At 37.2% G+C, this 26,767-nt stretch overlaps 2 protein-coding genes and 3 long non-coding RNA genes across 6 annotated transcripts; 2 read left to right on the top strand and 3 right to left on the bottom strand.

The window, feature by feature from the left end:
• Positions 1 to 8,548: 8,548 nt before the first annotated feature.
• LOC126592535 (ankyrin repeat-containing protein ITN1-like) lies at positions 8,549 to 11,810 on the bottom strand. 2 transcript variants are annotated; one of them, XM_050258236.1, is made up of 4 exons: positions 11,555 to 11,810; positions 10,700 to 11,251; positions 9,965 to 10,374; positions 8,549 to 9,851 (listed from the first exon to the last, which is right to left on the bottom strand). In XM_050258236.1, the coding sequence occupies exons 1-4, from the start codon at positions 11,586 to 11,588 to the stop codon at positions 9,021 to 9,023; spliced, it is 1,827 nt and encodes a 608-aa protein (XP_050114193.1). In that variant the 5' UTR covers positions 11,589 to 11,810; the 3' UTR covers positions 8,549 to 9,020. The 2 variants fall into 2 exon arrangements, with proteins under 2 accessions (XP_050114193.1, XP_050114192.1); XM_050258235.1 differs by having other exon boundaries at positions 10,700 to 11,254.
• Positions 11,811 to 13,222: 1,412 nt separating this feature from the next.
• LOC126594419 (uncharacterized) lies at positions 13,223 to 13,907 on the top strand. The gene is made up of 3 exons (XR_007613264.1): positions 13,223 to 13,398; positions 13,505 to 13,582; positions 13,666 to 13,907. It is a non-coding gene; the product is annotated as an uncharacterized LOC126594419 (long non-coding RNA).
• A 1,975-nt stretch (positions 13,908 to 15,882) lies between these two features.
• Positions 15,883 to 17,121, bottom strand: LOC126592983 (uncharacterized). Its single transcript, XR_007612847.1, has 2 exons — positions 16,978 to 17,121; positions 15,883 to 16,272 (listed from the first exon to the last, which is right to left on the bottom strand). It is a non-coding gene; the product is annotated as an uncharacterized LOC126592983 (long non-coding RNA).
• A 337-nt stretch (positions 17,122 to 17,458) lies between these two features.
• LOC126592981 (probable pectate lyase 4) lies at positions 17,459 to 20,438 on the top strand. The gene is made up of 5 exons (XM_050258818.1): positions 17,459 to 17,905; positions 18,349 to 18,700; positions 18,784 to 18,994; positions 19,092 to 19,160; positions 19,988 to 20,438. The coding sequence occupies exons 1-5, from the start codon at positions 17,626 to 17,628 to the stop codon at positions 20,222 to 20,224; spliced, it is 1,149 nt and encodes a 382-aa protein (XP_050114775.1). The 5' UTR covers positions 17,459 to 17,625; the 3' UTR covers positions 20,225 to 20,438.
• A 3,180-nt stretch (positions 20,439 to 23,618) lies between these two features.
• LOC126592982 (uncharacterized) lies at positions 23,619 to 24,621 on the bottom strand. Its single transcript, XR_007612846.1, has 3 exons — positions 24,530 to 24,621; positions 23,964 to 24,172; positions 23,619 to 23,854 (listed from the first exon to the last, which is right to left on the bottom strand). It is a non-coding gene; the product is annotated as an uncharacterized LOC126592982 (long non-coding RNA).
• Positions 24,622 to 26,767: the final 2,146 nt, after the last annotated feature.

Genomic DNA, 26,767 nt, shown 5'->3' on the forward strand with positions numbered 1-26,767 from the left:
AGATTCACTAGAGGATGGAAGGAGAATAAGAAAGGGTGGACGTTAGACATCTCCAATGAAGAAGATTAAAAGTTTAAAAACTAAAAAATATTTTATTTATTTAAAAATTCATTTCCAACATATGATTGAGCTATAATTATTATTATTATTATTATTTTATTTTTTAAAACGAGACCATAGTGTTTTTCATTGCATCAAAAGTGCAATAATTTTATAATGATGTTATTCCTACATCAATGTCTTATATTTCTACTCACCTTTTAATAAATTTTTTAATTACAAATTTGTCCATTTGCAAAAAGATTGATAAGGACATTATTTATCTTGTTTTGCTTAATTTTAAAAAAAAAGAAAAAGGTTGGGCGTGGAAGACGACTTGTCTACCTTAAACCATAACTCATATTTTCATCTCCCTTCATTTAGAGAAAGTAAAAAAATATCAATGGACTTAGAAGATGATTTTTTATTTGAACAAACGCAAAGTTATAATTCTGAATAGTATTATATTTGGAAAGGGTCTTCTCCGAATCTCTTCCACCTAATCTTCTTCATCAAACAATTCAGGTCCTTGAAATTTGATCTAACTGCTAAAGTTATTATAACTTTTAAAATAGACCCATATTTTTAATCATTAGATCAAATTTTAAAAGCCCGAATTTTTTTATGATAATGATTAGGTGGAAGAGATCTAGAGATATTCTCTTTCCACTAGGGTGCGTTTGGTACGCGGGACGGGACGAGAAGGAACGGGACGAGGCGTTCCGTCTCACGTTTGGTGTGCCTAAAACGAGTGGAATGTGATGTTCCACGGGACAAGTTTTGGATGATTTTTCGTTCCACCTCCCCCTGGAACGAACTCGTTCCACATCCGTGGAACACAAAATTATAGTCTTTCTCTCCTTCTTCTTCCTCGTCACTTCCATCCGAGGGCATGGGAGCTAACAGAAACTGCGGCTGTGGCGGGGACCAAAGTGGCACCAGCAATGGCGACGCTGGCGGCGCCCCGGTGGACAAAGGCGTCAACTTTGCCAACTACTTCTGCACCTATGCCTTCCTCTACCACCGGAAGGAGAAGCTCTCCAATCGACTTCGCCAACTACTTCTGCACCTACGACTTCGCCAATTTACTGAAAAAATTTCAAAATCGAGAGGTACCCACTTGGCCGATCAGGGGCTACAATCGGAGGGATGAGAAGTCGAAGTCGGCGATCTGGGTTTTGTTGAAATGGCCTGTGGATTTGTGGGTTTTTGTTGAAGTCGGCGATCTAGGTTTTGTTGAAGTCGGCGATCGGAGGGATGAGAAGTCGAAGTCGCCAATTTATTGATCAATATTTGCGATAAGATATGTTGGTTTTTGTTGAAATGGCATGTGGATTCGTGGGTTTTAGAGGGTTTTCGTTTTTGATGAAAATGTTCGAGGATTTATGAACTGGGTTCTTGAATTTACATGCAGACACTTTAGATTCTTGAATCAGATGCAGGAAGATCCAATCTAAATTGGGGCTGCGATCCGCAGTCATTTGCTTTCCGTCCGACGCGTATCAAACGTAGAACGGAACAACCAACATGTTCCATCCTACGTGTACTAAACATACACGGAACCTTTGTCCCATCCCGTCCCGTCCCGTCCCATATGCGTACCAAACGCTACCTTATATTTAGCCACTTTACTGTGCAGCCAAAGGAGAAGCCGGCTTCAATGCAAGACAGCTGGCATTCATTTTAAACCACTCCTTTCCACTTAGATTTTTTCTTGGTTTTGTACATTGACCAGTCGTCATTGACAATCCATGACCTCTATACGTGGAGTATCTCTCATTCAGCATGTTTCATACTTCTCTTTTTTTAATTACGTGATTAGAATCCGTATTATCGTCTGATTTTTTTTGTGAGGATTTCGAAGATTCGTGAATCATATATGTTCATCTTACATCATGTGATTAAAAATTATTTTAATTTTTTATATTAAAAATTAAACACAAACTGTACCTAACAAAAACTGACTGTACGATATACGATGAACGAACACGATTCACGGATCTCTAGGATCCTCACAAAGATGATCCTGTTGGATGCGATTAGTCATGTGATGAAAAAAAAAGTTTGAAGCATAGAACTGGTAAGTTTTTCTACAACTTTTGCTAATAAGGGCTTGACAAGCAAAACATATAACAAATTTTGCATAATCGATCCACTTCTTCAACATTCCAAACACAAATCATATCATTAAAAGGGGCTTACAGCTTAGATAGCCAGAACAATCATCACTGCACTCGAAGACGAAGTGTTAAGTTTAACTCCTCCTTCCCTTGTACGATACCATTCTTTGTATAAGAAAATATCGCTAGATCATAAGTTAGTCGGTACTCATAATTGGCAAAGCATTACAATATGAGATGACAAAATGACGAACATTAGATAGTTATTGTTGGTATAATGACAAATTGAGAGTGGGTTGATTAGGATAAAAAGAAAAGAAAGAACACATTGACTAAAGTAAAAGACAAGTGAAGGCCGGCATGGAGCACAAGACATTGACTAAAGTAAAAGACAAGCGAAGGCTGGCATAGAGCTCAAGGATTCAGGAAGCCAACTTCTGGGATCTTGGCTTTCTGGAAGATCAGGTTTCCGGTGTTTCACGCTTCTTTCTATTTTCATCATTTTCTGTGGTCGGTTGAACTTCCCCACCAAAACAAAACTGCTCCATCAGTCTGCTTAATGGTGTTTCTGATAGCTGTTCCATTTGTTTCTACCTAACAAAAACCTTTTTTTTATCGACGTTTCGTGGAAATGGACTAAGGGTTTTTCGACACATATGTTCTGTTAGTTTCTCGTGAAAACGACACTAATTTCTTGATAAAATTTGTGTAGAAGAGTATTGTAGTGTGTACTTTTGCTTATAAGCATTTTTGGATTGGATCGGTTTTGTTTACAAGCATAACAAAAATTTGTTGAAAACTAAAGTGTTTTGTGGAGCCACTTAGTATTACGGTGTAATAGTATTCCTTTTTACTTGTAAGTGAGAATTTTAGATTCGATTCTCGGCAAATACGAATTTGAACACATTATTGCTAGCTCATTGTGAGACTTAACTTAATCTTCCACTCCTTTAGTATAGATAATATCATTGATAAAAAAAAAAAGGTTTTGTGGAAAAGCAGACCAAAATTCTACTTTCTGCTTCATAAGTTCTTCTAGTTGAATCATTAGCTTGACGTTAAAATATTTATGCTCATGACAAATAAGTTTTAACAAAAAATTAAGCTTCATGATAATGCATTTGGAAGTGCTTTCCATAACCCAGTGTTTTTTAACTTTTTTTGTGAAACGCGTTAAAAGGACTTTTGATCTTCCAAATAGGAGCAATTGCTGCGAACAGAGTGTGGAACCGAGTAGCTCACTTGCTTATAGTGCCCACGGTCACACGGATTCAAGACCTTCTCCACCATGTGATGCACCTGGTTCTTCTAATAGCTGACAAAAGACCCATAATTGACTTGTGAGAAAAGCAAAAGCACCAAAAAAAGCACTGCAGGTAGACCCCCAACATCAACATCAATATCAACACCTTGTTATCCCAACCAATCACAATCTTAATTAGCGGACAATTAAAGTATATAAAATGTGTTTAACATAATGGATTATCTGTTCCAAGAAGTGAAGGATGTAAAACTTAAAGAGGCATATAAATAGTTGGTTGTATTTTTGTTACAAGTGTGTTACAGCTGTCCTTGTAACTAATTACTAGATTAGTGAGTTATCTAGGTGTAATTAGTTACTAAGCTATTTTTCTTTGCTGTATATAAACTCATTGTAATTTCTTATTCATTAAGTAAATGAAATATCAAAGTTATTTCTCATATGGTATCAATCGTCTCTCTGCTCACGCACCGATCCTAGCTTCTTCTGCAATCTTCGATTTCTCTGATCCTCTTTGCTTTTTCTCTGCAAATCTTGATCGCCAATGGCGTCTTCTACTTCTTCACCTGCAAATCTGGAAGTTTTCGCTCAAAATCCCACCCCTCTTTCATCAAATTTTGTTCCGATAAACCCTAACTCTTCGAATTTCTCTTCGATTTCTTCGATTTCAATCCAAAACATCAGCTATATGGTTCCTACAAAGCTCAAGAAGGAAAATTATCTGGTCTGGAAAGAACTTTTCGCTCCAATTTTCTGACGATACAAACTTACAGGCGTTATCAATGGATCGGAAGTGTGTCCACCGCCCTTTCTTCTTGATTAATCTGGTGCAACTACTGTCGTTCCTAATCCTGCTTTTGAGATCTGGTTTGAAAAGGATCAAAATATCCTTATTTGGTTGAATTCAACTCTCTCTGAAGATCTCATTCCATTCACCGTCGGGGTTACTTCGTCTCGAGAATTATGGTAGATTCTTGAACAACGATTTGGCGGTGTCTCGGCGGCGCACATTCATCAACTTCGATCCCGTCTACATGCAATTCAGAAAGGCGATCTGTCCATTTCTGATTATCTACAACGTATCAAAGGCATATCTGACGCTCTTATGGTTGCCGGAGCTCCGGTGTTGGATCAAGATCTTATTGCTATTACCTTAAATGGCCTCTCTAATGATTATGAATCCTTCCTAGATTCTATCATGCTTCGAATTTCATCTACTTCCTTAGATGAACTTTATGGTCTTCTTCTAAACAAAGAATTTTTCATGCATCGGAAGAAGAAAACTTCTGCATCTTCTCTTACAGAACCATTTCATGCATTTGCTGCTCAAGGTCCATCTCTCCAGCAAAGGTCTTTTACCTACGCCTCATTCCTCACAGGCTAATGTTGTCCACCAATCTGCCTACAACAATCGCTTCAATTTTTAGCGCAGTAATCGTGGCCGAGGTAATTTCCAGCGTAATAATCGTGGTCGTGGTAACTATCGTGGCAATTACAACAATTTTGGCACTGACAATGGTAATTTCCGTAACAACTCTGGTAACTACAATTCTGGAAATCGCAACTCTAGTGGCTTTACTCATAACTCTGGAAATCGGTCTCCCTGTCAAATCTGTAACTCTTTTGATCATGAGGCCCTTGATTGCTATGCTCGAATGAACCATGCTTTTGCTGGAAAGATTCCACCTGCCAAGCTTGCTGCTATGTGTGTCAATATTGCTTCTTTCTCTCAGCCTACATGGCTTCTGGACTCTGGTGCTACTGCTCATGTCACCAATGATATCTCAGCAATATCTTCTCCCGTCCCTTACTCTAGTGAAAACAAGGTTTATGCTGGTAATGGTCAAGGTATGCCAATTCACCATACCGATTCTTCTATACTTAAAACAACACATGCTGCCTTTCACTTAAATAATGTTCTCCATGTGCCAATGATGCAATTCAATTTGCTCTCTGCGTATCAATTTCTAAGAGACAATTATTGCTCTTTAACTTTTGACTCTGATGGTTCTATCATCAAGGGTTGTTCTACTGGGAAAACGCTTTTTCGAGGCCCAGTTAGGGATGGTTTGTATCCTCTGCAAGGACAGCCATTCCAAGCTCCATTCTCTGCACTTGTTAGCACTCAGGTTTCATTACACCAATGGCATAAAAGTCTTGGCCACCCTTTAACAGCAATTCTCCGAAGGATATTACATACAAATAAGCTTGTTCATAATAATTCAGCTTCTTCTGTTCAATTTTTGTGTGCAGACTGTGCAATTGGTAAACATCACAAGCTACCATTTTCTTTTAGCACAACCACTGTCTCTAATAGCTTGGACTTGATTCATTGTGATGTATGGGGTCCCTGTCCAGTTTCCTCTGTCAGTGGCTATAAGTATTATGTACTGTTTGTAGATAAGTATAGCAAATACAGTTGGATGTTTCCTTTAAGGGCAAAGTCTAAAGTTTTCTCTACCTTTGTAAATTTCAAAACATATGTTGAAAATTTACTTGGAAATAAAATCAAGATTTTTCGAACAGATTCAGGGGGTGAGTTCATAAGTTCTGCATTTACTTCTTTCTTGCTTCAGCATGGTATTTCTCATCAATTTAGCTGCCCACACACACCTGAGCAAAATGGTTGTGTGGAACGCAAGCATTGACATCTTAATGAGACTGCAAGGACACTTCTTATTGCTTCTAAAGTTCCACACAGATTTTGGGTAGAGGCTTTTTCTACTGCCCTGTATCTTATTAATTGACTACCTATCTCTAGATCATCTCAGTCTCTATGGGAAATTCTTTTTCACAAGCCTCCTGATTATTCAAAGTTGAAGATATTTGACTGTTGCTGCTATCCTTAGCTTAAGCCTTATATGCAATCAAAGTTGGATGGTAAAAGTACACCATGTGTTTTTCTGGGCTATAGTCTTCAACACAAAGGCTATAGGTGTTTCGATGCATTGACCAACAGGGTTTATATCTCACGGCTTGTTCTTTTCAATGAAGACCATTTTCCATTTCATGATGTTTCTTCTCCTCAACAATCTTTTTCACAGTGTACTTCCTCATCTACATCAACTGAGTTCTCACTGCCATTTCCTCAATCAAGCATCTCTGCACCTCAACCGTCTTCCGTGACTCATTCCTCTCCGGGTCAATATATATCTCAAGCTTCTTCCTCAACACCATTAGTCTCTCCACCTCAACCTTCTCAACACACTCAAGGTTCTGCCTCATCTCACAAGCACCATTATTCTTCTATTTCAGTTCCCACAAACACTCATCCCATGATTACTTGGTCTAAAGCTAGAATTTTCAAGCCAAAAGTATTTGCAGCTACCAACCATCCTATTGATTCTACTTCTTTTGTGCCTACTACTTATTTGCAAGCCTCCAAATATGATCACTGGAATAAAGCAATGATGGAAGAATTTCAAGCTCTCCAGTCCACCGGCACTTGAAATCTTGTACCCTCATCTCCCCATCAAAATCTAGTTGGCTGCAAATGGGTCTTTCGAATCAAAAGACAACCTGATGGTTCCATTGATCGATACAAAGCCCGTCTTGTTACTAAGGGCTTCCATCAACAAAAAGGTGTTGATTTCAAAGAGACCTTCAGCCCGGTTGCTAAACCTGTTACTATTCGCATTCTTCTTACACTTGCAGTCCAATATGATTGGTTTTTAAACCAACTTGACATCAGCAATGCTTTTCTTCATAGCAATCTCCAAGAAGAGGTTTATATGGCTTAAAGCAAGCTCCTAGGGCATGGTATGACAAGTTTTTTAACACTCTGGTATCTCTTGGTTTTACAAACTCTCATTCTAATTGCTCTCTGTTTGTGAAACTTCAACCATTTCCTGTCCTAGTTCTTGTATATGTGGATGATAAACTGGTAATTGGTCCCAATACCTCTCTATGTCAACACTTTATTCAGCAGCTTGGTTCCTTATTTCTAGTTAAGGATTTAGGCCCATTGCACTATTTCCTTGGCCTAGAATTTCATAGATCCAATGATGGCATTTTTCTGTCTCAAAGCAAATATGCTTTAGATCTCTTACTCAAGACAAATATGGAAGGTTGTAAACCTTGTGTTACCCCCTTGGGAACTCAAAAGCTTGATCATGTTGGCGTTCCATTAGCTGATCCTAAAGAATACAGGTTTATCGTCGGGGCTCTTCAGTATTTCACTTGGACCAGACCTAACCTTTCCTTTTTCGTGAATCAAGTCTGCCAATTTCTACATTGTCCTCGTGATTCACACTTTCAGGCTGTCAAAAGAATCTTACGATTCTTAAAAGGTACATTTGATCAAGGAATGTGGTTTAAGAAGAGTTCATTGCACCTTACAGCCTATTCTGATACAGATTGGGCTGGTTGTGTGTTTGATCGACGGTTTACAAGTGGCTACTATATATATTTAGGCAAAAACTTGATTAGTTGGAGTGCAAAAAAGCAACATACTGTTGCTCGATCTTCTACTGAGGCCGAATATAGATCTCTTGCGCACATTGCAGCTGAACTCACATGGGTGTGTAAAATTTCAGAGATATTGCTCTTCACCTCACTATCATTCCCACTCTTTGGTGTGACAATGTCTCTGCGATTTCTCTAGCCTCAAATCCAGTTTTTCATGCTCGGACAAAGCATGTGGAAATTGATTACCATTACATTCGTGAACTAGTTCTCGCCAAACTGCTCCGGGTACAATACCTCAATACTCAGCATCAAGTTGTTGATACCCACACTAAATCTCTTTCCAAAGCTCGGTTTCAATATCTTCAAACCAAGCTTTCACTCGGTTATCCTCTGTTTAGCTTGAGGGGGTGTAAAGAGGCATATAAATAGTTGGTTGTATTTTTGTTACAAGTGTGTTACAGCTGTCCTTGTAACTAATTACTAGATTAGTGAGTTATCTAGGTGTAATTAGTTACTAAGCTATTTTTCTCTGCTGTATATAAACCCATTGTAATTTCTTATTCATTAATATCAGAGTTATTTCTCATAAAAGTCTTCCACAATGTATGAAAAGCGGTCGCTCTCAAATGTGACGGATGGGATCACTATCCGCCACATTTGTTACACTAAAGCAAATGTTGTTTTATCCCTGTAAATCAGAAAGATGAAAGTGAACAACAAGTTTTCGAAAATGTACAAGCTTTTCAATAGGGTCAAGCTCCTGGAGAAAGTAAAAATACAAAATGAACAAGGCTATGCAAAGAACATGTCTCAAGGCCATTCGCGCTTTCGCGTGTTCAACCAAACAACTCACAGGTTTCCAACTGTGGAAAATTGATTATTTGTGACTAATCCAACTATACAAGTTACAAATCAGACCAGTACCACGTATACGCCATATCATTTTTCTCCCTCGCTGCCTTTGACGATTTAAGGGCGTCAACAGTTTTGCTGAAAAATTTTGCAATCCTTGAGACGCCTGGAAAATCATTTTCAAACGAGTCCACACTCCACACACTGATGCTGTTACAAGGTCCCTGAATTTTGTATCTATAGCGGAGAACCTCTTGCGAACCAAGTATCCTGTATGATTTTCTCCTCCCCGTGTTAGAGGCAGACATAGAACCAGAGGCTAGTTCCAAACCACACTATGATCACAGGGCATAAATACGGTTCACTTCTGAATCAGACTCTGAGTGACGCATGGAATGGTTAGTTCCATTCCTCCTCAACATCTTCTCTCTCTTCCTCAGTCTGCGAAGCCTTTTGGTCTTCACCACGTAATATGTCATGGTACCAATAACTCCCCCAATTGTAAGTCCCCCTATAACTGTGACAAGGATTGCAGCCCACAAATTATGCCGCCCAACCACTATATACGATGAAGATATAAATGCTACTGTAGTGCAGACAGAGGCTAGCCACATCAACTTATTGATCACTTCCACAACCCTCCTCTCCGTCTTTGTCTCCCCCCTGACGAGGGTGATTTGTACCAAAACAACAGCCAATGATGAGAAGAGTGAAACGGCATTGGAAAGGATGAAAATTTTAAATGATACTCGGATTGACACAACAGCTGCCCCGGTGTCAAAATCACCGCCAGGAAGTGTAAATAGAGCTGCAAAAGCTACTGTTGCAAAGAGTGAAGCAACCACTGTGACTGAGTTAGTGGCATTATTGATTCCTTCCCTCTGTAGCTTGCGGAGCTCCTTGGCAATTCCAGTAACACTCTGGTTGGTTTTGCGGGCTTGTTCAAGCTGATTATGTACATTTTTTTGTATCTCTGTCACGGTGTTTCTAAGCTCATCCCGTGGCTGGTTAAGTTCATTTGCTCGGAAAGCACCATATTGAGTCAAGGTTTCCTTAATTGTTGTGATTTCTTCAGAGTATGGAAGTCCTTCGGCTATATCAAGGGGTGTTTTCTGGTCTCTTGTTAGAGCATTCACATTTGTATCACGAACAAGCAACAGCACATTGACTATCTGCAAGCATAATGAGAAATTAAATTGAATAAAGTCAATACTAAGTATCCGATCATAGAACAAGATCATATTAACATGTCAAAACATGAAGATCCAACAATGGAAATACATACATCTACTCGCTTTTTCCTGGTGGCCACATGCAATGCTGAATTGCCGAACTTGTCTGGAAGCATGACAATAGCTGGATCCGCATTGACAATCAACCTCACAACTTCACTGCTATGACCTTTTACGGCCATATGCAGAGCAGTTTGTCCTTTCTTATCAATTCTTCTTGCTAGTTGTGGATCCCTGCCAAGCAAAGTTTTCACAATTTCCACATGCCCCTGTCGCGCAGCAAGATGCAACGCATTCTTCCCATTGGATTTCGCTACTTCCAGCAAAGTAGAATCTTTGGATAGTAATTCTTTAACGACGGCTGTATGCCCTCTTGTAGCAGCAGACACAAGAGGGGTAGCATTTGCCTGGCCCACTGTTTTGCTAAGCCCCGGGTCATGGTCTAAGAGCACCTGGACAACGGCTGCAGAAAGCTGGTTATTGAGCTGAGGTGACATGGTATTGAAACTCGATTAATCACCAAAGACAAAGCAGAAACAACTCAAAGTGCATGAACTAAAACAAAATCAAACACAACACTGTTTCAACTCACAGTGAATAAAAAACCTCTGATCTTTCGATCACCAATACTATAAAATGTGCGTTAGTAACATCACTCGATGGTAATGACCGTCACACTAAAAATTTCGCCATTTCAAGTTTCAACATTTCATAAACACTTAGATACACATTACTGAACTGAACTAATAATTCAAATTCCGGCACGGATTATCTAACTTTATGGTTACCTTGGTGCCCTTTATTTGCAGCAATATGCAATGCATCAAACCCAATTTGATTCTTCAACAAAATACCCTTCTCCGTCATGTAAGGCAGAAGCTCCTCCACTATAGCAAGATGGCCCTGCTCCGCTGCTATGAAAAGTGCCGTCTCTCCCAACTCATTCACCTCATTCACAATAGCAGACCTCATCTCCTCCACCTCTTCATCAAACTCGGATCCCACCATCTGGGCATCAATCTCCCCCAGAAACTGATGCACCGCTGCCAAGTCCCCGCGGCGCGCAGCCAGGTGGAGCTCTGTGTCATTGTGGCGGCCAGTCACCTGCTTCACATACTTCTTCCTCCCCAACTGATCAATGCGCTTCCCGGAATTAGACGCAACCAGAGACTTGCTGGAATTCGAAACCAGCAATGCCTTGCCAGAATTTGAAACCAGCAGGGCCTTGCTGGAATTCGAGAACACCAGGGCGGGCCTCGACGGGTGCGGTGACGACGGCGGCTCCGACAGAGCTCCTGGGGTTGAGGGCTGCACCAGCCCCTTCTCCAAGTCCCTCTCACCTACTTACAAATCAAATAAACTCCACAATTTATATCTTTATTCATATAATTAATTTAAAAGTAAAAAAAAAAAAAACAACAGATTGGATCATATAGTCAGTGAATATATAATGATAATTGAGAAATTAATAAAAAAAAAATAGCAAAATTAATGAAATTTATGTTCTGTGTTTCCCGCGAAATTGATCAAGAAACGAAAATGGGCAATGAGGGAACATTCAATTCCTAATTCCATTTTCTTTCATTTTCCCGCAGATTCTCGGCAGCCAAACACACAATAACACGCAGTGAGAGAGGGAGTACCTGAATCATGCCCCGGTCCCAAACGGATTCTCATTGTGAAAATAGAGACTTTACGTGCTCATTTTTCTATTATATAAAATTATATAATAAAAAAAATGCGACGAATTGATTGGGAGGAATGAAGAATGTGTGTGATCTGGGTTTTCAAGGCGAGGAAGGAGGTGGAGCTGATGGGGACGGGGCGGCAGGAGGAGGCGGCAGGTGGCGGGTGGCCAAGAACGGCGGTGTTTTCGGTTTTTTATTTTTTTCAAATTAAAAAAATGAGGTTGACATATTAAGAAAATTAAAAAAAAAATAAAAAGAACGAGGTAGTTAATTTGGCGCCAGCTGGGATTTTCCATTTTTGACACCACGACGCACGGGGATCGGACTACACCCATACCAAACAAGGTTGCTTGTGTAACAAGAAAAAGCATGAGAAGAGATTTTGTATTCTTGAAGTTGTTTGGAAAAAAAAACACACATAATTTTAACCTTTTGCTATTACCTTATGTAATGTCGATGAAAAGCAATTGAAAATCTTAATGGAATTGAAAGCCCCCATAGTTTTTGGATTGAGAAATTTGTTTGCAGCATATGCGAAGTTGCAAGTGAAGAAATTATAAAATTCATTGTTCTGTAGCGATATGTAAAGCGTGACTATTAAAAATAATAAGAAAATATATCAATATCATCCTTCAAATTTGTCGGATTGTTTTGAGGAGAAATTTAACAAAATTTAGTAATAATTGTATTGTTTTACAAAAATATTTCTTGTTTTCATTAGAAAAACAAGATAAATATGAAGACAACTCTAAATAATTACTCACCAATTAGTTTGTCTTGATGTTTGTTTTTCCCTCAAATAAAAAAAAGGAAAGAATTCATTTCAACTAAGCAAGTATAAACGTTAAACAAACCCCTCATTCACTATCAAAAGAGAAATTTTATTTAAACACATAATCTCAATGTACACCTAAATGTGAATTTTCTTTTTTACCCTATTTATTATCATCAAGTACGAGATGAAATTAATAATAAAACTAAAATTTATTAATAAACACACACCCAATAATCAAACCATACCATCACACAATCTTTATCATACATTCAATCTAGCTAAAAACCCCAAGATGCTCTCATGGAGAAAATAAAAATAAATAAAAAATAAAAAACGCTCTTTTGGACCGATGGATAGTGATTTTGAAGTTTTAAATCCTTTAACTAATGTATGAATCAATTTGTGCAAGTTTTTTTTTCATTTAATTTCAAATTTTTAGGGTTTAAGAGTGTATTGCCTGCAAATAAATTCTTTGTTAGCCCAAGTATGTGTGCAAAATAAAAGAAAGGAAAAAGAGATTTATGCCAGAAAAGTTTTTTCAGGGTTTATGAGTGTAAGATTGCAGCCATATGCAATTTTTCATAGATTGTGAAGGTTGTGCAATTTTGTAAGGCAGCCATGGGATTTTATGTAATAACATGTTCCAAAATGTAAGGTAAATTACGCTTTTGCCATTAGTGGGCTTGGACTTTTCGGCCCAATCTTTTAGGTTGTGCTAACGTTAGCCCAAAATCTCAGCCCAAGGTTATAATTATTTTCTACACCGTGAACCCCTCTCTTATTCTTCATTCTTTTACACTTACTCTCTATTTCTCCATTTCCTTTCTGCATTCTCATCCTCTATCTCCGAGCAAGAACCATCACTATTTCTCGCGAATCCGATCAAATCAACTTCCAATAACTCGAACCTTGGACCTTTAGGACCTAGAGAATCTATCTGCAAGGTTGTATGTGGCTTTTGTGCACCTCTGCGTAATCTGCCATAGCCATCGAGAGCTGGAGCTCTCTTGAATTTTTATATCAGGTAGGAATTGTTCTTCTCTTGGTTGTGTATAATTTATCTGGACGAGTTTTATGTCGATTATATTTGGGGTTTAATTCTCTGCATATACATATTCTTTTTATCTCAGTTTTTGACGGTGAAACCGCGTTTTTCTCCGGCAAGTTTGAGAGTGTTGGCCCTCGAATTCAGTTGGACACTATTCTAGGTAATTAGGTACCTTGCTGCATGTGAAGTTTGGTGGGAGATCACTAAGAATTAACATGCATGCACTCTGTTTCCTTTTTCCAGAATCTGGCAAGGATAATCGGGCAAGTTCATGTTGAATCCGAGATAAATTCAACGTCCCCGTATCCTCAAAAGTTTCCGACGAACTCTGGCAATGCCAGCGGTGGTTGCTGTTAAGATTAACGGCGACTGCAACGAAAACCGTTAGTTCTAGCGGAATCTTTCGACAAGGCAGAGGCAAATTTAATGGTACAGAGATGGATTAAGGCACCTATTGAGGAATATGCTGGAATTACTAGTGAGTGGATCCCTTCTAAAATTTGCATGATTTAATTATAGAATTTGCACATATTAATAGCATGCCTTACAGATTTATGTTTTGGATAACGTTTTACAGGAGGCATGATTATTTGAATATGTTTTGAATATTATATATTGAGAATCGATTATAGCCTATATTGAACTTATTTTAAATATCATATTTTCTATATAAAAATCATGTTCTGGTAGAATATCTTATGGATGACGATATAATACTTAGAACATGTTTTTCGAACACCTCTTCATAGTATAGATGATGGATGACTCTATACTATGCCACCTGGGGCGAGGATCTGGTGTTGGCAGTTAGGTCGGGAGAAATAATTCCTAGCTACGGGCTGAGGGACACGGAGCAAGCATTGGGCCAGGAGTAAATAATCTCTGGCTACGGGCGCAGAGACCACGGAGCAGGCATTGGGCCGGGAGTTATTATTATTATACAGTGAACTCACTAGTAGCACACTATAGATATAAGATGACTTGTGAACTGCTTCCTGAGTTGACTTTGCGAGAATGATTTATGTGATGATCTTATGCATTGACTTATAAATTGTTCTATGGCATGCTAGAGTTTTCTGAAAAGCTATCACTTATTATGGGGGTTAGTATGTTCATAACTGTCTTTGTACTATGTATGTATATGAACTTGATCCACTCACCTTTGTCTTGCACCCCCATTCAAGTCTTAGAAACGAGGATTACGACACAACGTACGAGGCATTCCCCTATCAGTAACGGTCTATTATTCACTTGTGTTATATCTTGTAATGATCCTTTCTTTGTGATCTTGTTTTAGAACGTGTTCTGTGCACTCTAGCTATTTTCTTAAACTCTGTTTAATTCACTTAATTTCTCCTATGATTATTTATTCATATTTCCTCTTAATCATTACTCTTATATGCAATAAATGGCTTTCGTCATCCTCGGGTGTCGGCCAGCACGTGCCTATCCTGGTATTTGAGGAATATCGGGATCAAAGCGTGTCATTTTACATGGTTGCAGCCATGCGATTTTCCATGGTTGCACCATACACTTTTATGTAGCAGAATTCGATCGAAAGTACACCATATTTTGGCAGGATTTCACTAAATACTGATGTTTGTTTAGTCGTTCACTCCCGAATATAATTATGTCTTTTGTTTTATTTTATTTTGAGGTCCATGAAGAATCCTATTTTTAATAAAGTCTTCCTAACATTTCTCTATTATATTTTGAGTTATTAATTTCTAACCAAAAGCATTAAAATTCTTGTTTTTTTTTTGTGTAAAAAAAGAAATGTGTCATTTGAAGAAGCCTCTTTTATCAGAGCATCTTCAAAATGGCTGACTTGACAATATGACATATTATTAATATTTTTCTTCCCCTTGATATGCCAAAATTTATTCTTTCATTTATGTTTTTTAAACAAAAATTATAAAAGTTAAGTTGTTGTTGGTTTAAAAAAATAATAAAATAATACATAATATGCTATCATTTAAGATGAGGCAAGTGGAAAGCCTTTGAAATTAGCAAAAAACCATATTTGAAAGCAGTTTCAAATTTAACATCTCTTAGTCCATGTTAGCTTAACATTTTCTTTCACATCTGCTTTAACATATCGATTAGAATAAATGATACATTATTTGTTACTGTTATATATTTATGTTACATTTTTGACATCTCAAGAAGATGTCACGTAACAAACGTAACCATTAAACACAATTACGGACATAAATGTGTCGGCGGTTTTAATAACAGTAAACCCTGCAAGTAGGGGTGGGCACGGTTTGGTTTGGTGCGGTTTTGAGTGAAACCAAAACCAAAACCGCAAGTTTTTGCGGTTTGGTTTGGTGCGGTTTTGAAGCTAAAACCGAAATGAAACCAAACCATTTGGTGCGGTTTGGTTTGGTTTCAAACGGTTTTGGTTTGGTTTCGTTGTATGAAAAAACTATTATAGTTACCTAATTGATGACAACAAAATTCACATCCACAAGAACCACAACAAAATAATTCAACTTGAAGCAACTAAGAGCACATCAAATCCGATGCCAGTACCGCAAACCCAAACATAAAAAAATTCTAATAACTTTGGTTTTGGTAGAACCTACAAATCAAACTATGTGAAAATTTTTTAATAACAAAAGGTGGTAGATGTGTTTTAGTAAAGTGGCAAACACACAGAAAGTGTAACATAAAGAAAGTCCCAGTAACTACAATTCTGGGTGATCACAACCAATACAAGTGCAGTTTGAAGAGCACTTTTTGGCTTACTAAGCCAAAGCCTTCCCACAAAAAGTCAAACTGTAATTGTAGATGAGATTATCAAGGACTTGCCCAACATGCGGTCTGTTTAATGACTTCCTTGCCTCACTGCATCAGAAATTCACGATTGGCATTAAGTTTAGGGTCTGATAAATAACCAATAATTTCAATGCTATCATAACATTGCTTATATCCAATACATAATCCAAGTGTTTCACCAATAAATAGTAAAAACAGAGCAGAGCAGAAACTGGGAACACACCATATTGTTTGATAACTTTTTAATTTTTTTTTTATCGTATGGGTAGATGTATCCACAAGGAAGGATGTCTCACCACTTCTAGTGATGCGCAAAGGTGATTATCTAGCTGTGAAAGGACCTAAGGTAATCTTTTCCTATCAATTAAGAGTCCATATCAACCAAAAAGGAACAAGGAAGACAAAGCTACAGAACAAAAAAAAAAAAAAAGCATTAAAACCCATTCGTTCAACAACATTTTCAATCTTCCATGTCACCCCGGGATAATCAGGATGCAGTTTGAGCCTTTTAGGACCAAGGTTAAAGACTCTAGGTAAAAATACAGAATTTTCTACGAAATTTTGAATCATTGACGTACCTCCCTACAATATGCAAATATCATATATGCTTTCAATTGACATTCTAATGTTCTTGAACGAAGAAAAATCAAAGACTAACCAACGAAAAACCAAATCCCCTTTTGATTCAAAACCCAACCCTAAACCTAACCCTAAAATTAATCTCAAATCTATAAGTAAATTTAACTAAAACAAGTTATAAATCATAGTTCTTACCATATTAGAACTCTGAAATTTAGAAGCTAGAAGCTGGAGAGCCTGGAATGAAGAGGGAATGAGGCTGAAGGGGAGAGAGAGACAGCGCCTGGAGACTAGAACTGGAAGAGTGCACGGATGAATAAAAACTTGAGAAAGAGAAATCTTTACTCTTTAGTCTTGGTTAGTCCACGGGACTAGAAGAAAGAAAATAAAAGGTTAAGTTATGTGGCCATGTTATGATGTGGTTGAGTCCATACTAAATATATGGACTCAATGAAAATAACCAATTAAAATTTAACATTTAATAAAGGTATGCGGTTTCGGTTTCGGTTCGGTTTCGGAGGGCCGAAACCGAAACCAAACCGTTTTCCCCCTATTCGGTTCGGTTTCAAACCGAAACCGTTTTGAAACCGCAAAACCAAACCGTTCGGTTTGGTTTGGTTCGGTTCGGGTTTCGGTTGCGGTTTTCGGTTTCAAGTGCCCACCCCTACCTGCAAGAATCCAACAGAAGAAACACTTTAGCATAACCGACAAATAATATCGCATCAAACGCATACAATCTTCATCTTCCGTTTCAATTCACCGGCACAACATCACATGACGAGTTTTTTTCCGTTTCAATTTCGGCCGTAATCACAAATCAAAACAGCAACGTTTTCGCCATAAATGGGCAACTCCCACGGCCACCACCGTAAACGCCGTAACGGCCCCGGGTCCAGTGAAACGGCCAATTCGGGCTTTAAATATGGTCCGTCGGATCAAGCGGCTCAAATCCCTAGCTCTAGCTCAACGTCAGCTAAGAAGACCAGCAGCAGCATGGTGGTCGCCTTGCCGTACGCTCACGTCGACTCGAGCTTGCGCGCCCTCTCCGCCCAGGCCGAGGGCTTCGGCCGGCTCGCAATCGGCGGCCTCCACGGCGCCGTTTACCACGTCACCACTCTAGCAGGTCAGTTTTGTTAATTCAATTTGTTAACTAAATGTTTGTTCTTGTTAATTTTAGCTTCGAATCACTTTGTAAATGTGTTTGTTTTGTGGCATGCAAATTTGGGTTTTGCTTGTTTTGAAAGTTTGATTTGTGGGTTAGTGTTTAATTTGCAATTAGTTGAAGAAAAACTTGCTTATGGGGATTGGGATAGTGGAAATGCTTATGGGAATTTGATTCGAATCCGTTTTCGAGGGGTTTTGTCAGTTTAAACGGATGATTTTGTAGTTAATTTGGCATGCCAACTCCAGAGTATGAATCTTGCTGTTAAATTAGTAAATTTGATTGTATCTCTTGCTGCTGTTTCATCTATTGAGAACTTGAGATTGGCATTTGATGTCGTGAACTGTGTATCGTTGCGTGTGGAAGCTTAAATTTTAATTGTTTTTGTTTATATTTGTTTGTAGATGATGGTCCGGGTTCACTTAGGGAAGGATGTCGTCAGAAAGAACCGCTTTGGATTGTCTTCGAAATTTCAGGCACTATCCATCTCCAATCTTACTTGAACGTGTCATCGTATAAGACTATAGATGGGCGTGGTCAGAGGATTAAACTTACAGGGAAGGGGTTGAGGTTGAAGGAATGTGAACATGTCATTGTGTGCAATTTAGAGTTTGAAGGTGGTAGAGGGCCAGATGTTGATGGCATTCAAATAAAACCCAATTCTAAACACATATGGATAGATCGCTGCAGCCTTCGTGATTATGAAGACGGACTTATCGATATCACCAGAGGAAGCACTGATATTACAATTTCCAGGTGAGGTGAATCCTCCCTCCATGTTGAAAGTCATTTGTCTAATCCTTGCAAAATTTAAGTTTCTGTGTTTAACCATTGTGCAGGTGTCATTTTTCACAGCATGATAAGACAATGCTGATTGGCTCAGATCCCTCTCATATTGATGACAGATGCATCCGGGTTACCATTCACCACTGTTTCTTTGATGGGACCAGACAGAGGCATCCTCGTGTTAGATTTGCAAAAGTACATCTATATAACAATTACACCCGAAACTGGGGCATATATGCTGTTTGTGCTAGTGTAGAATCGCAGGTAGTACGAATGGATATTATATATTGCTCGAATCCCCCTTTCCAAGTATTTTATCCCATACGAGGTGAATATGATATTTATTATTTTTCCACCCCAGATATTCTCGGAATGCAATATATATGAAGCAGGACAGAAAAAAGTGGCATTTAAGTACCTTACGGAGAAGGTATGTCCATTTTCATTTTTATCTACATGCCTTTAAGATTTCTTACTCGCATAATTGTGCAGTTTTATTCAGCATTTGACAATTCAGAAGCTGATCTAAAGATATTGTATATTAGTATTCTGCAATATTCCTTGTATGAGTGCTAGCTTTTTTGCTCATCCCATCCTATGATCTAGAAATTCATAACTCTGATCACGATGTAAGGTCAGACTCTTTCATCATCATATAACTTGATGCCGTATGTTAAGTTAGTAACTTTATCCATGCATTTTAATCCTGTTCTAGCTGTTAACCATTGAAATTTCCAAGGGGTTCAGAGATACCTCCAATTTCCAACTTCTATATTACCACCCTCTTAGCAACCTATAAAGCTGATCTCAAACTGGAAGCATTGGATATGTTGATCAAGATTCGACCATACTTAACCAAATAAAAATGAAGATAGTGTAGGCCTAGTGGTGGTCATTGATGATAATCATGATATCAGTAAGTAATTTTTCATTGGCGGTGAAAGTTGATCAGAATAGTGCATAAACTTGAGTAAGTGCATTTGTTTTTAGTAAGGGTTGGTCAGAATGGTGCATAAGCTCAAGTAAGCGCATTCGTGTTTAGTTAGTTACTGAATGCTGAGTTGAGTTATTTCAAGAAAGTTTTAACATGGATGCATATAATGCGATATTTTATTTCTATTAATCCAATTGAAGGCTTGATGAATGAGAATACGTTACTCGCAGCCTTTAATTGTAGACTTGTTTGTTCAATTAAAGCTACTGTCGATTCATCCAGTACATGTTGAGACTAACTTGTTTACTCCGCCTTTCCTATAGGCAGCGGACAAGGAGACGCCAATGACTGGCCACATTAAGTCCGAAGGCGACTTATTTGTAACGGGAACTCAAGCAGGATTATCCCCCGATGGCGGTGAACATTGCGTGTTTCATCCTACCCAGCACTATCAGACATGGACAAAAGGACCGCCCGTGGACGATCTTAAGCATGTTCTCCAACATTGCGCAGGATGGCAGTGTGTTCCGCGGCCAGCTGATCAAGGATTAGCGAAGTAGCCTCGAGGAAACTAATATTCCCTTAAATTCCCAAGTTTTATATGGTATTCAATTTTCTGTTTCCGCTTAAATTTAGTCGACCTCATGTATTTCATCTGTGTAAAATAACCAGTTTGTTATTCTGTCGGTAACAAAGATTAATCTGCGCATTATTTACGCAGTCCTATTATTCACCGCATAATAAATGGAACCCATGTGCTGGAGAAATTTATCATTTTGCCCGTAGCACGGGTGGGTATACCATGTGTCATTAGACAAATGGAGGAAGGTTTAGAGCCTATTTGGTATCCAATTTGAAATTTTTTATTATTTCTCAAAACATTTCTTGAAAACAATTTTCTTTAAAACTAAAAAACTTGATTGATTTGCGATTTAAACTAAATAAAGAGATCTAAGAGAGGGTCGCTGGAGAGGGAGAAAGAGGAGAGAGGAGGAAAGAAGGGAAGAGAAAGCAGAGAGAGGATCAGACGAGATGGAGATGAAGAGGAGTGAGAGAAAGAACAAAGAGAATGAAGAGAGCGGATTGAAGAAGACATGAAAAAGGTCAAAAAAAAAGAGGAGAGAAAGAAGAAAAGAGAGAGAGAGAGAGAGATTTGGAGTGAGAGGGGAGTAGGGAGAGAAAAGTAATGAGTGAGTTTAAGTTTAAAAACTCACTTTTTATGTTTTTTTTAGAGTTTTTAGATAATATACTGTATTTTTTAGTTAGTCTTGAGTTCATTTTTTTTAAAATAGTTCTACCAAACAAGTTTTTAACGCCTAAAACTTGAAAATTGTTTTTGAGTTTAAAAAGTTGGATTCAAGTATAGTACCAAACATGCCCCTAGTTTTTTAGTTAATTTTGGGCATGTTTTGGGTAAGGGACGATATGTGTATCCCAAATTTGCAAATAAACATGCATTAACCAAAGAAGAAGACGACGAGTTTGTAATAAACCTGCAATTACCATGGAAGAAGACGACGAACCTGTAAATATACAAAGGTTTTTCACTCCTCATAATGATATATTTAGAATTAAAAATTATATGATTTAACCATGGTTATGTTAGTAGATAGTATCAAGCTTTAAAAGTGATGGTGAGCATACAACATAGTTTATGAAGGTGAGTAAAAATGCACTTATTAAGTTTTCTAATACAATTATCTCATTCCATTTGTATAAAGATATGCGGTGTACCACCTCGTGTTCCTAACATACTAAAAAATGTGTTCCTGTGCTAAAAGTATTATAAACCAAGTGTTCAACGTGTGATGAACGGATAATTTATATTCCAGAATATACAGTCAATAAATGTAACACGTGTCATAGAGTAGTGTGACGAGAAATGCTAAAGTGATTCTTTCAAAGTGAAATTCTCCGCCACCTCATATTTTTTACACGATATTTTATAATATTGCCACAAGAATTGTGAAAAAAAAATATAAGATGACAAAAAATATGTGAAAAATCTTATTTTTGATAAAGTCTCCTTAGCGTCTCTCGTAGCGTGACGATCACATCATTGATGTTTATTCTCTCTAATGTTGGGTCATAGGCTCCTGGAAATTGGTAATTAACATTAAGGAAGTACCGATACGTGACTAGAACATTAATGTCAATTGATGAATGCCAAGGTGCTTTCCTATTGGTCAATATTTCATATTGAGAAACTTATGCCGGTGTATAAAATGTTGAGAAATGCTAAGGAGATTATTTGAAAGTGAAATTTTTTATGAACTCTCTACCATCTTATTTGGTGTGAATATCGTGTTTAAGAATAGAAAAAATAGAACAAACTGAAGAAACCAAAAACAAATAACCAAGAGAAATCAACACCAATAATCAACGTGGTTTGGCAATATGTGTCTACGTCCACGTAGCAACAACAACAATCTTTCACTATATCAATAATGAGTATAACGGGTAATCTTGTCAAGTCTCCAGAATTAAGACTTGACGACAAACACGAAAGAACAAGAAAAAGAAATACACTCTTATTTCTTTTCTTTTCTCCTGCACAGACTTTGCCCTTCCTCGCTCTAACTCCTTGAGTGGTATACAAATTATTGGTTTGCTCCACTTCAAAACTAGTGCAATAGTCCCTTTATATAGACATAAGGTCTTCTTTGATAAAGATTACTAATCATAATTAGAATCTATTTATGGATCATTCTCCAATTGGGAAAACAACTTAAATTGCGAAAACAACTCCAATTGGGTAAATAATTTAATCCCCTAAAGAGTATAATTCTAACAAACTTATGACAACTCATCATGGGCTAGAAAACCCAATAAATTTAAGAGAAAATTAGGTTCATGTCCTTCTTTTTGTTACTCCATTGATTAAAATCCTATTCATTTTTAATTTTTGATCAAGGTCCTTGGGTATTAATAACATCATTAATTATTTGAATAATAAAATATTTTTATTTTTAAATATATTCCTTTAATGATAAAAATGTTACAATTAGTATATTTATATTTACGGCTAAAATTTTTATCATATATTTTTATTTTTAGTTTGTACCTATTTTTAATTTGCTAATATTTTTTAATTTGTACCAATTTTCTTTTCATTTTTAATTTGTACCCATATATTAGTTTCTTTTTGTGCCCATATTTTTTAAAGTTTTATTTGTGTTTGTACCCATGTGTATACCGTCACGTGACATTTAATCAATGATAGAAAAATTACATATGGTATATTTATGTTTTATGCCTAAACTTTGTATCATATATTTATGTTTTTAGTTTGTACCCACTTTTAATTTGCAACATTTTTTTTTTTAAATTTGTAGTATTTTCTTTTTAGTTTTATTTTGTACCCATGTATTAATTTCTTTTAGCGCCTATATTTTTTAAAATTCATTTGTATTCATAATTTTTAATCTTTTATCTGTATCCTAATTTATTTCTAATGTACCCATTCTTCTTTATTAATGTACCACTTTGTTAAATGTGAAATGTACCAATTTGTTTATAAAATATACCAATTTTTTTAACACTATGGATACATTATTTTGCCATTTATTATTTATTATTTTTACATAGTTTTTATCCATTTATTCAATCAAAATGTTTGAATTTTTTTATTGTAACCATTTCTAATAATATTATAACTAGCCTCTCTGCACGCACTAATGTGCATGCGAGAGGCATTTTTGCATCACGGGTACGCGCCCCTAAATGTGTATTGTGTTAGTTTTTTTTCCATTGTAATTGTTAATGTATATGGTTTAGAAAGTATGATATGGCTGCACATAACAGGAAGCAATAAATTTGAAGTTGTTGACGTGGATACTCTCTCACACACAGCAGTGCCTATTACAGTGTCCTCACGCGCGTGCGAAAGACACTTTTTTCATCACGACGCGCTACGCGCGACTTACACATTTTAGATGTATTTATATGCGAGGATTGGTTCAATGTATAGAAACATAAAATAAAGACGATTATCATCTCTAATAATACAGGTAGTAATTTAAAGTATTTATCTAGAATTTGTAAAAAAAAAAAAGTAATAAATAACATAGAAGATCCTTATAATTTAGCTGCAACTAAAAGCTAAGTAAAAAGTATAAAAACAATCCAAGAACTTCAATTGGCCTTGATACACTTGACGGTTCTTCATATCATGAACTCATATCGCCGTCCTGTTGAAAATTTAATGCGTTCGGTTAGAATCAAATATTAGCATTATTTGTAATTGAATTGCATTAAAATTTGAAAACGGGAATTAAACAATAAAAGAAAGAATATAACCTTATGTTGAATTCGAGGGAAGCAAAATATCTTTGTACACAACATTCTTTGTGAAGACTCCTTCATGACCGTGTAATTCTCCTTTCTTTACCAAGACTTTTGTTGTAGACGCTGATACTCCTCTTGATAAAGCCACGTACAATTGTCCATGACTGAATACGTGATCTGGTAGATAAATACCCACATTTGGTATTGTCTGCCCTTGTGATCTGCTAGTGCGAAAGACATTTTTTTAATTACGGCGCACTACGTGCGACTTACACATTTTAGATGTACTTATATGCGAGGATTGGTTCAATGTATAGATGATGTAGTGATGACCTGGTGGAAGATATACCTGACAATTTCACATTTTCAAACGTGTATACTGTCAAGACCGTGGACATTTTACCTGACAATTTCATATGTGTGTGTGCATGTACAGACACATATATGTTAATACTTTTTTGGCTTCAATTATTAATGTTTTTGTTTTATTCCTTAATGTTAATCTTCGCATGCATTTTCACATGAAACTCATATAGAGAATTCCACTAAAAATAAATAGGTAAGAAATGGTGTTGTACCTAATTTGTTGGACTTTATTCCGAATATGTATGATGTGAGGAGTTGTTGAAGGTTTTAATTCTTCTACAGCCATTTTCATGCTCCACCTATATATTAGGTACTGAACCCCACTTATGAAACTCTGCATAAAATTACATGCGCAGATAACCCAACTCCACTCCATACAGATCAAGCATGCATCTTATTGGTTCTCAAATCTGGTTGCGCATAAGATCCCCAACAACAAATAACTCCTCCCTTGACGGAGGAGAGACTGCCACCTTTTCTACACAAAAATTATCAACATTAATTAACAAAATCAAAGAGAGTAACAATTCTAACTTTCACTTGATAAAACCAAAAAAATAATCTGAATGCAATGGCAACTTAAAAGATTGTAAGGGTCAATTTGGTTACCTCTAAAGTCTTGGAAAATTTGAACGTAAACTCATTATTTCTGTATCATCACAACCATACAAATTGAAGAGAACTATGCAACCATTGGCAATATAAAGCTTTAAACTTTCTCCAACAAATGAAATCACAGGACTCGAATTTAAAGCATGGAGCTAAGGCTAAACGTACCAAAATACCCATGATCTTTCATAACACACTGCCCCTCTCCATCAACCTTCACTAACTCATCTCTCTTAAACTCCTCAAGTCCTTCCCGCTGCCAAGAACCAGAGTAAATCCTTCCTCCGCCGCGACCAGCAACTTCACTTTGTCACTCCAGAACCCTGACTTCGCCCGGCAAAACCTCGCCACACCTTCACAAAACCACATCAGTAGAAGATAAGAGAACAAATAAATAAAAATCACAAACCTACAATTTAGAGCATTGAATTTGAGAAAAAGATACGAATGACACCACTTTTCGTTTTGAGCGTATGGGAGAAAAGGATGAGATTTAGGCTGAGGAGGTCAACTGATTTTTTTGATTCAAACGTGCAATTGTAGTGGATGTGAAACTGATCTCTGTGTGAGGGAAGAAATGGTTAATTGAGAGAGGTTATTGAGAAAGTGGGGGAATCAAACGGTTGAAAACGATACACCACCCTTATTTTTTTCACTCACGTCTTTTTTCTTTCTTTTTCCTTTTTTAAGCTTTTTAATTTTTTTTATTTCCCATTTGTCTATTTTGTATGACAAAATTACCCTTGCGAATTTGTTTCTATTATTTTCGGCCAGTTGTGATTTTTTTTGTTTCGGGGTTTTTTTGTCCAAAAATTTTTGGTGAAACCTTGAGACACCAAACTCTCCTGGCTTTCTAATATTATTAAAATTAAAATTAAAATATTGCCTTGATACTTGGGTTCGTACTAATTTGTGGATGGTCTCTTTACATCAACCTTAATTCACTGGATTACTGATTAAACACACAAATATATTACAACAACCTTAATTCACTCGACTTACACATTCAAACTATCGATTAGTCTCTGGGGAATTTTCACAAACACCTAATATGCAAGATTCCAGACACCAAATTAATCTTAAAAAGTAAAAATTACCAGGGAAAATGAGAAAGATGGATAAAAGCTATAGAGAAAAAAAAAAACCTGGATTTGGAAGAGAGTTACAATGCTGGCAGCGTTATGCGGGAAAGTAAAAATTACCAGGGAAAATGAGAAAGATGGATAAAAGCTATAGAGAAAAAAAAAACCTGGATTTGGAAGAGAGTTACAATGCTGGCAGCGTTATGCGGGAAACGTCTCTGAAAAATCCTCCTCTGTGGAAGAACCAAAGGCTGCTAGTGTTGGGTGGGGTGCTGGTGTTGATCATTCAGGCATGTCATCTGCACGCGGGAATGCTCTTGGATGGCAATGGTTTAAGGATCCCAGATTGGATTGCCTTGGTTTCAGAGGGATCTTCCCGTCGGATACAATACGCCAGTTTTCAACCCTTTGCTGCTTTTGAGCTTTGTATGTGGTTTCTGCTTCACAAACGGCGAAAGGCAGAGAGAGAAAACAGAAAGAAAAGAGTTGTCCGTGGAATCGTGGGAGGTTACAGAGTCTGTGTGAGGAAGAAGTTTCATCAGAAAATGGGGAATAGAGGAGAGACGTGGGTGGGTGGGTTGGTTTCCGCTGGTAATCAGTGAGTTTGAAAACTGTACGGAAACTATGCAGCCTTTCCCCACGTTTGAAATTCTTTCTTTTTTTTTTGTCAATTTTTTTTCTGTTTTTTTTACACAAATGCCCATGAAACATTTAGTTTCATAATTTACTTCAGTTTTAATTTTTTTTGTTTCAAGGGCT

The sequence above is a fragment of the Malus sylvestris genome, chromosome 12 (assembly GCF_916048215.2).
Source record: "Malus sylvestris chromosome 12, drMalSylv7.2, whole genome shotgun sequence".
In the NCBI taxonomy this organism is placed as follows: domain Eukaryota; kingdom Viridiplantae; phylum Streptophyta; class Magnoliopsida; order Rosales; family Rosaceae; genus Malus; species Malus sylvestris.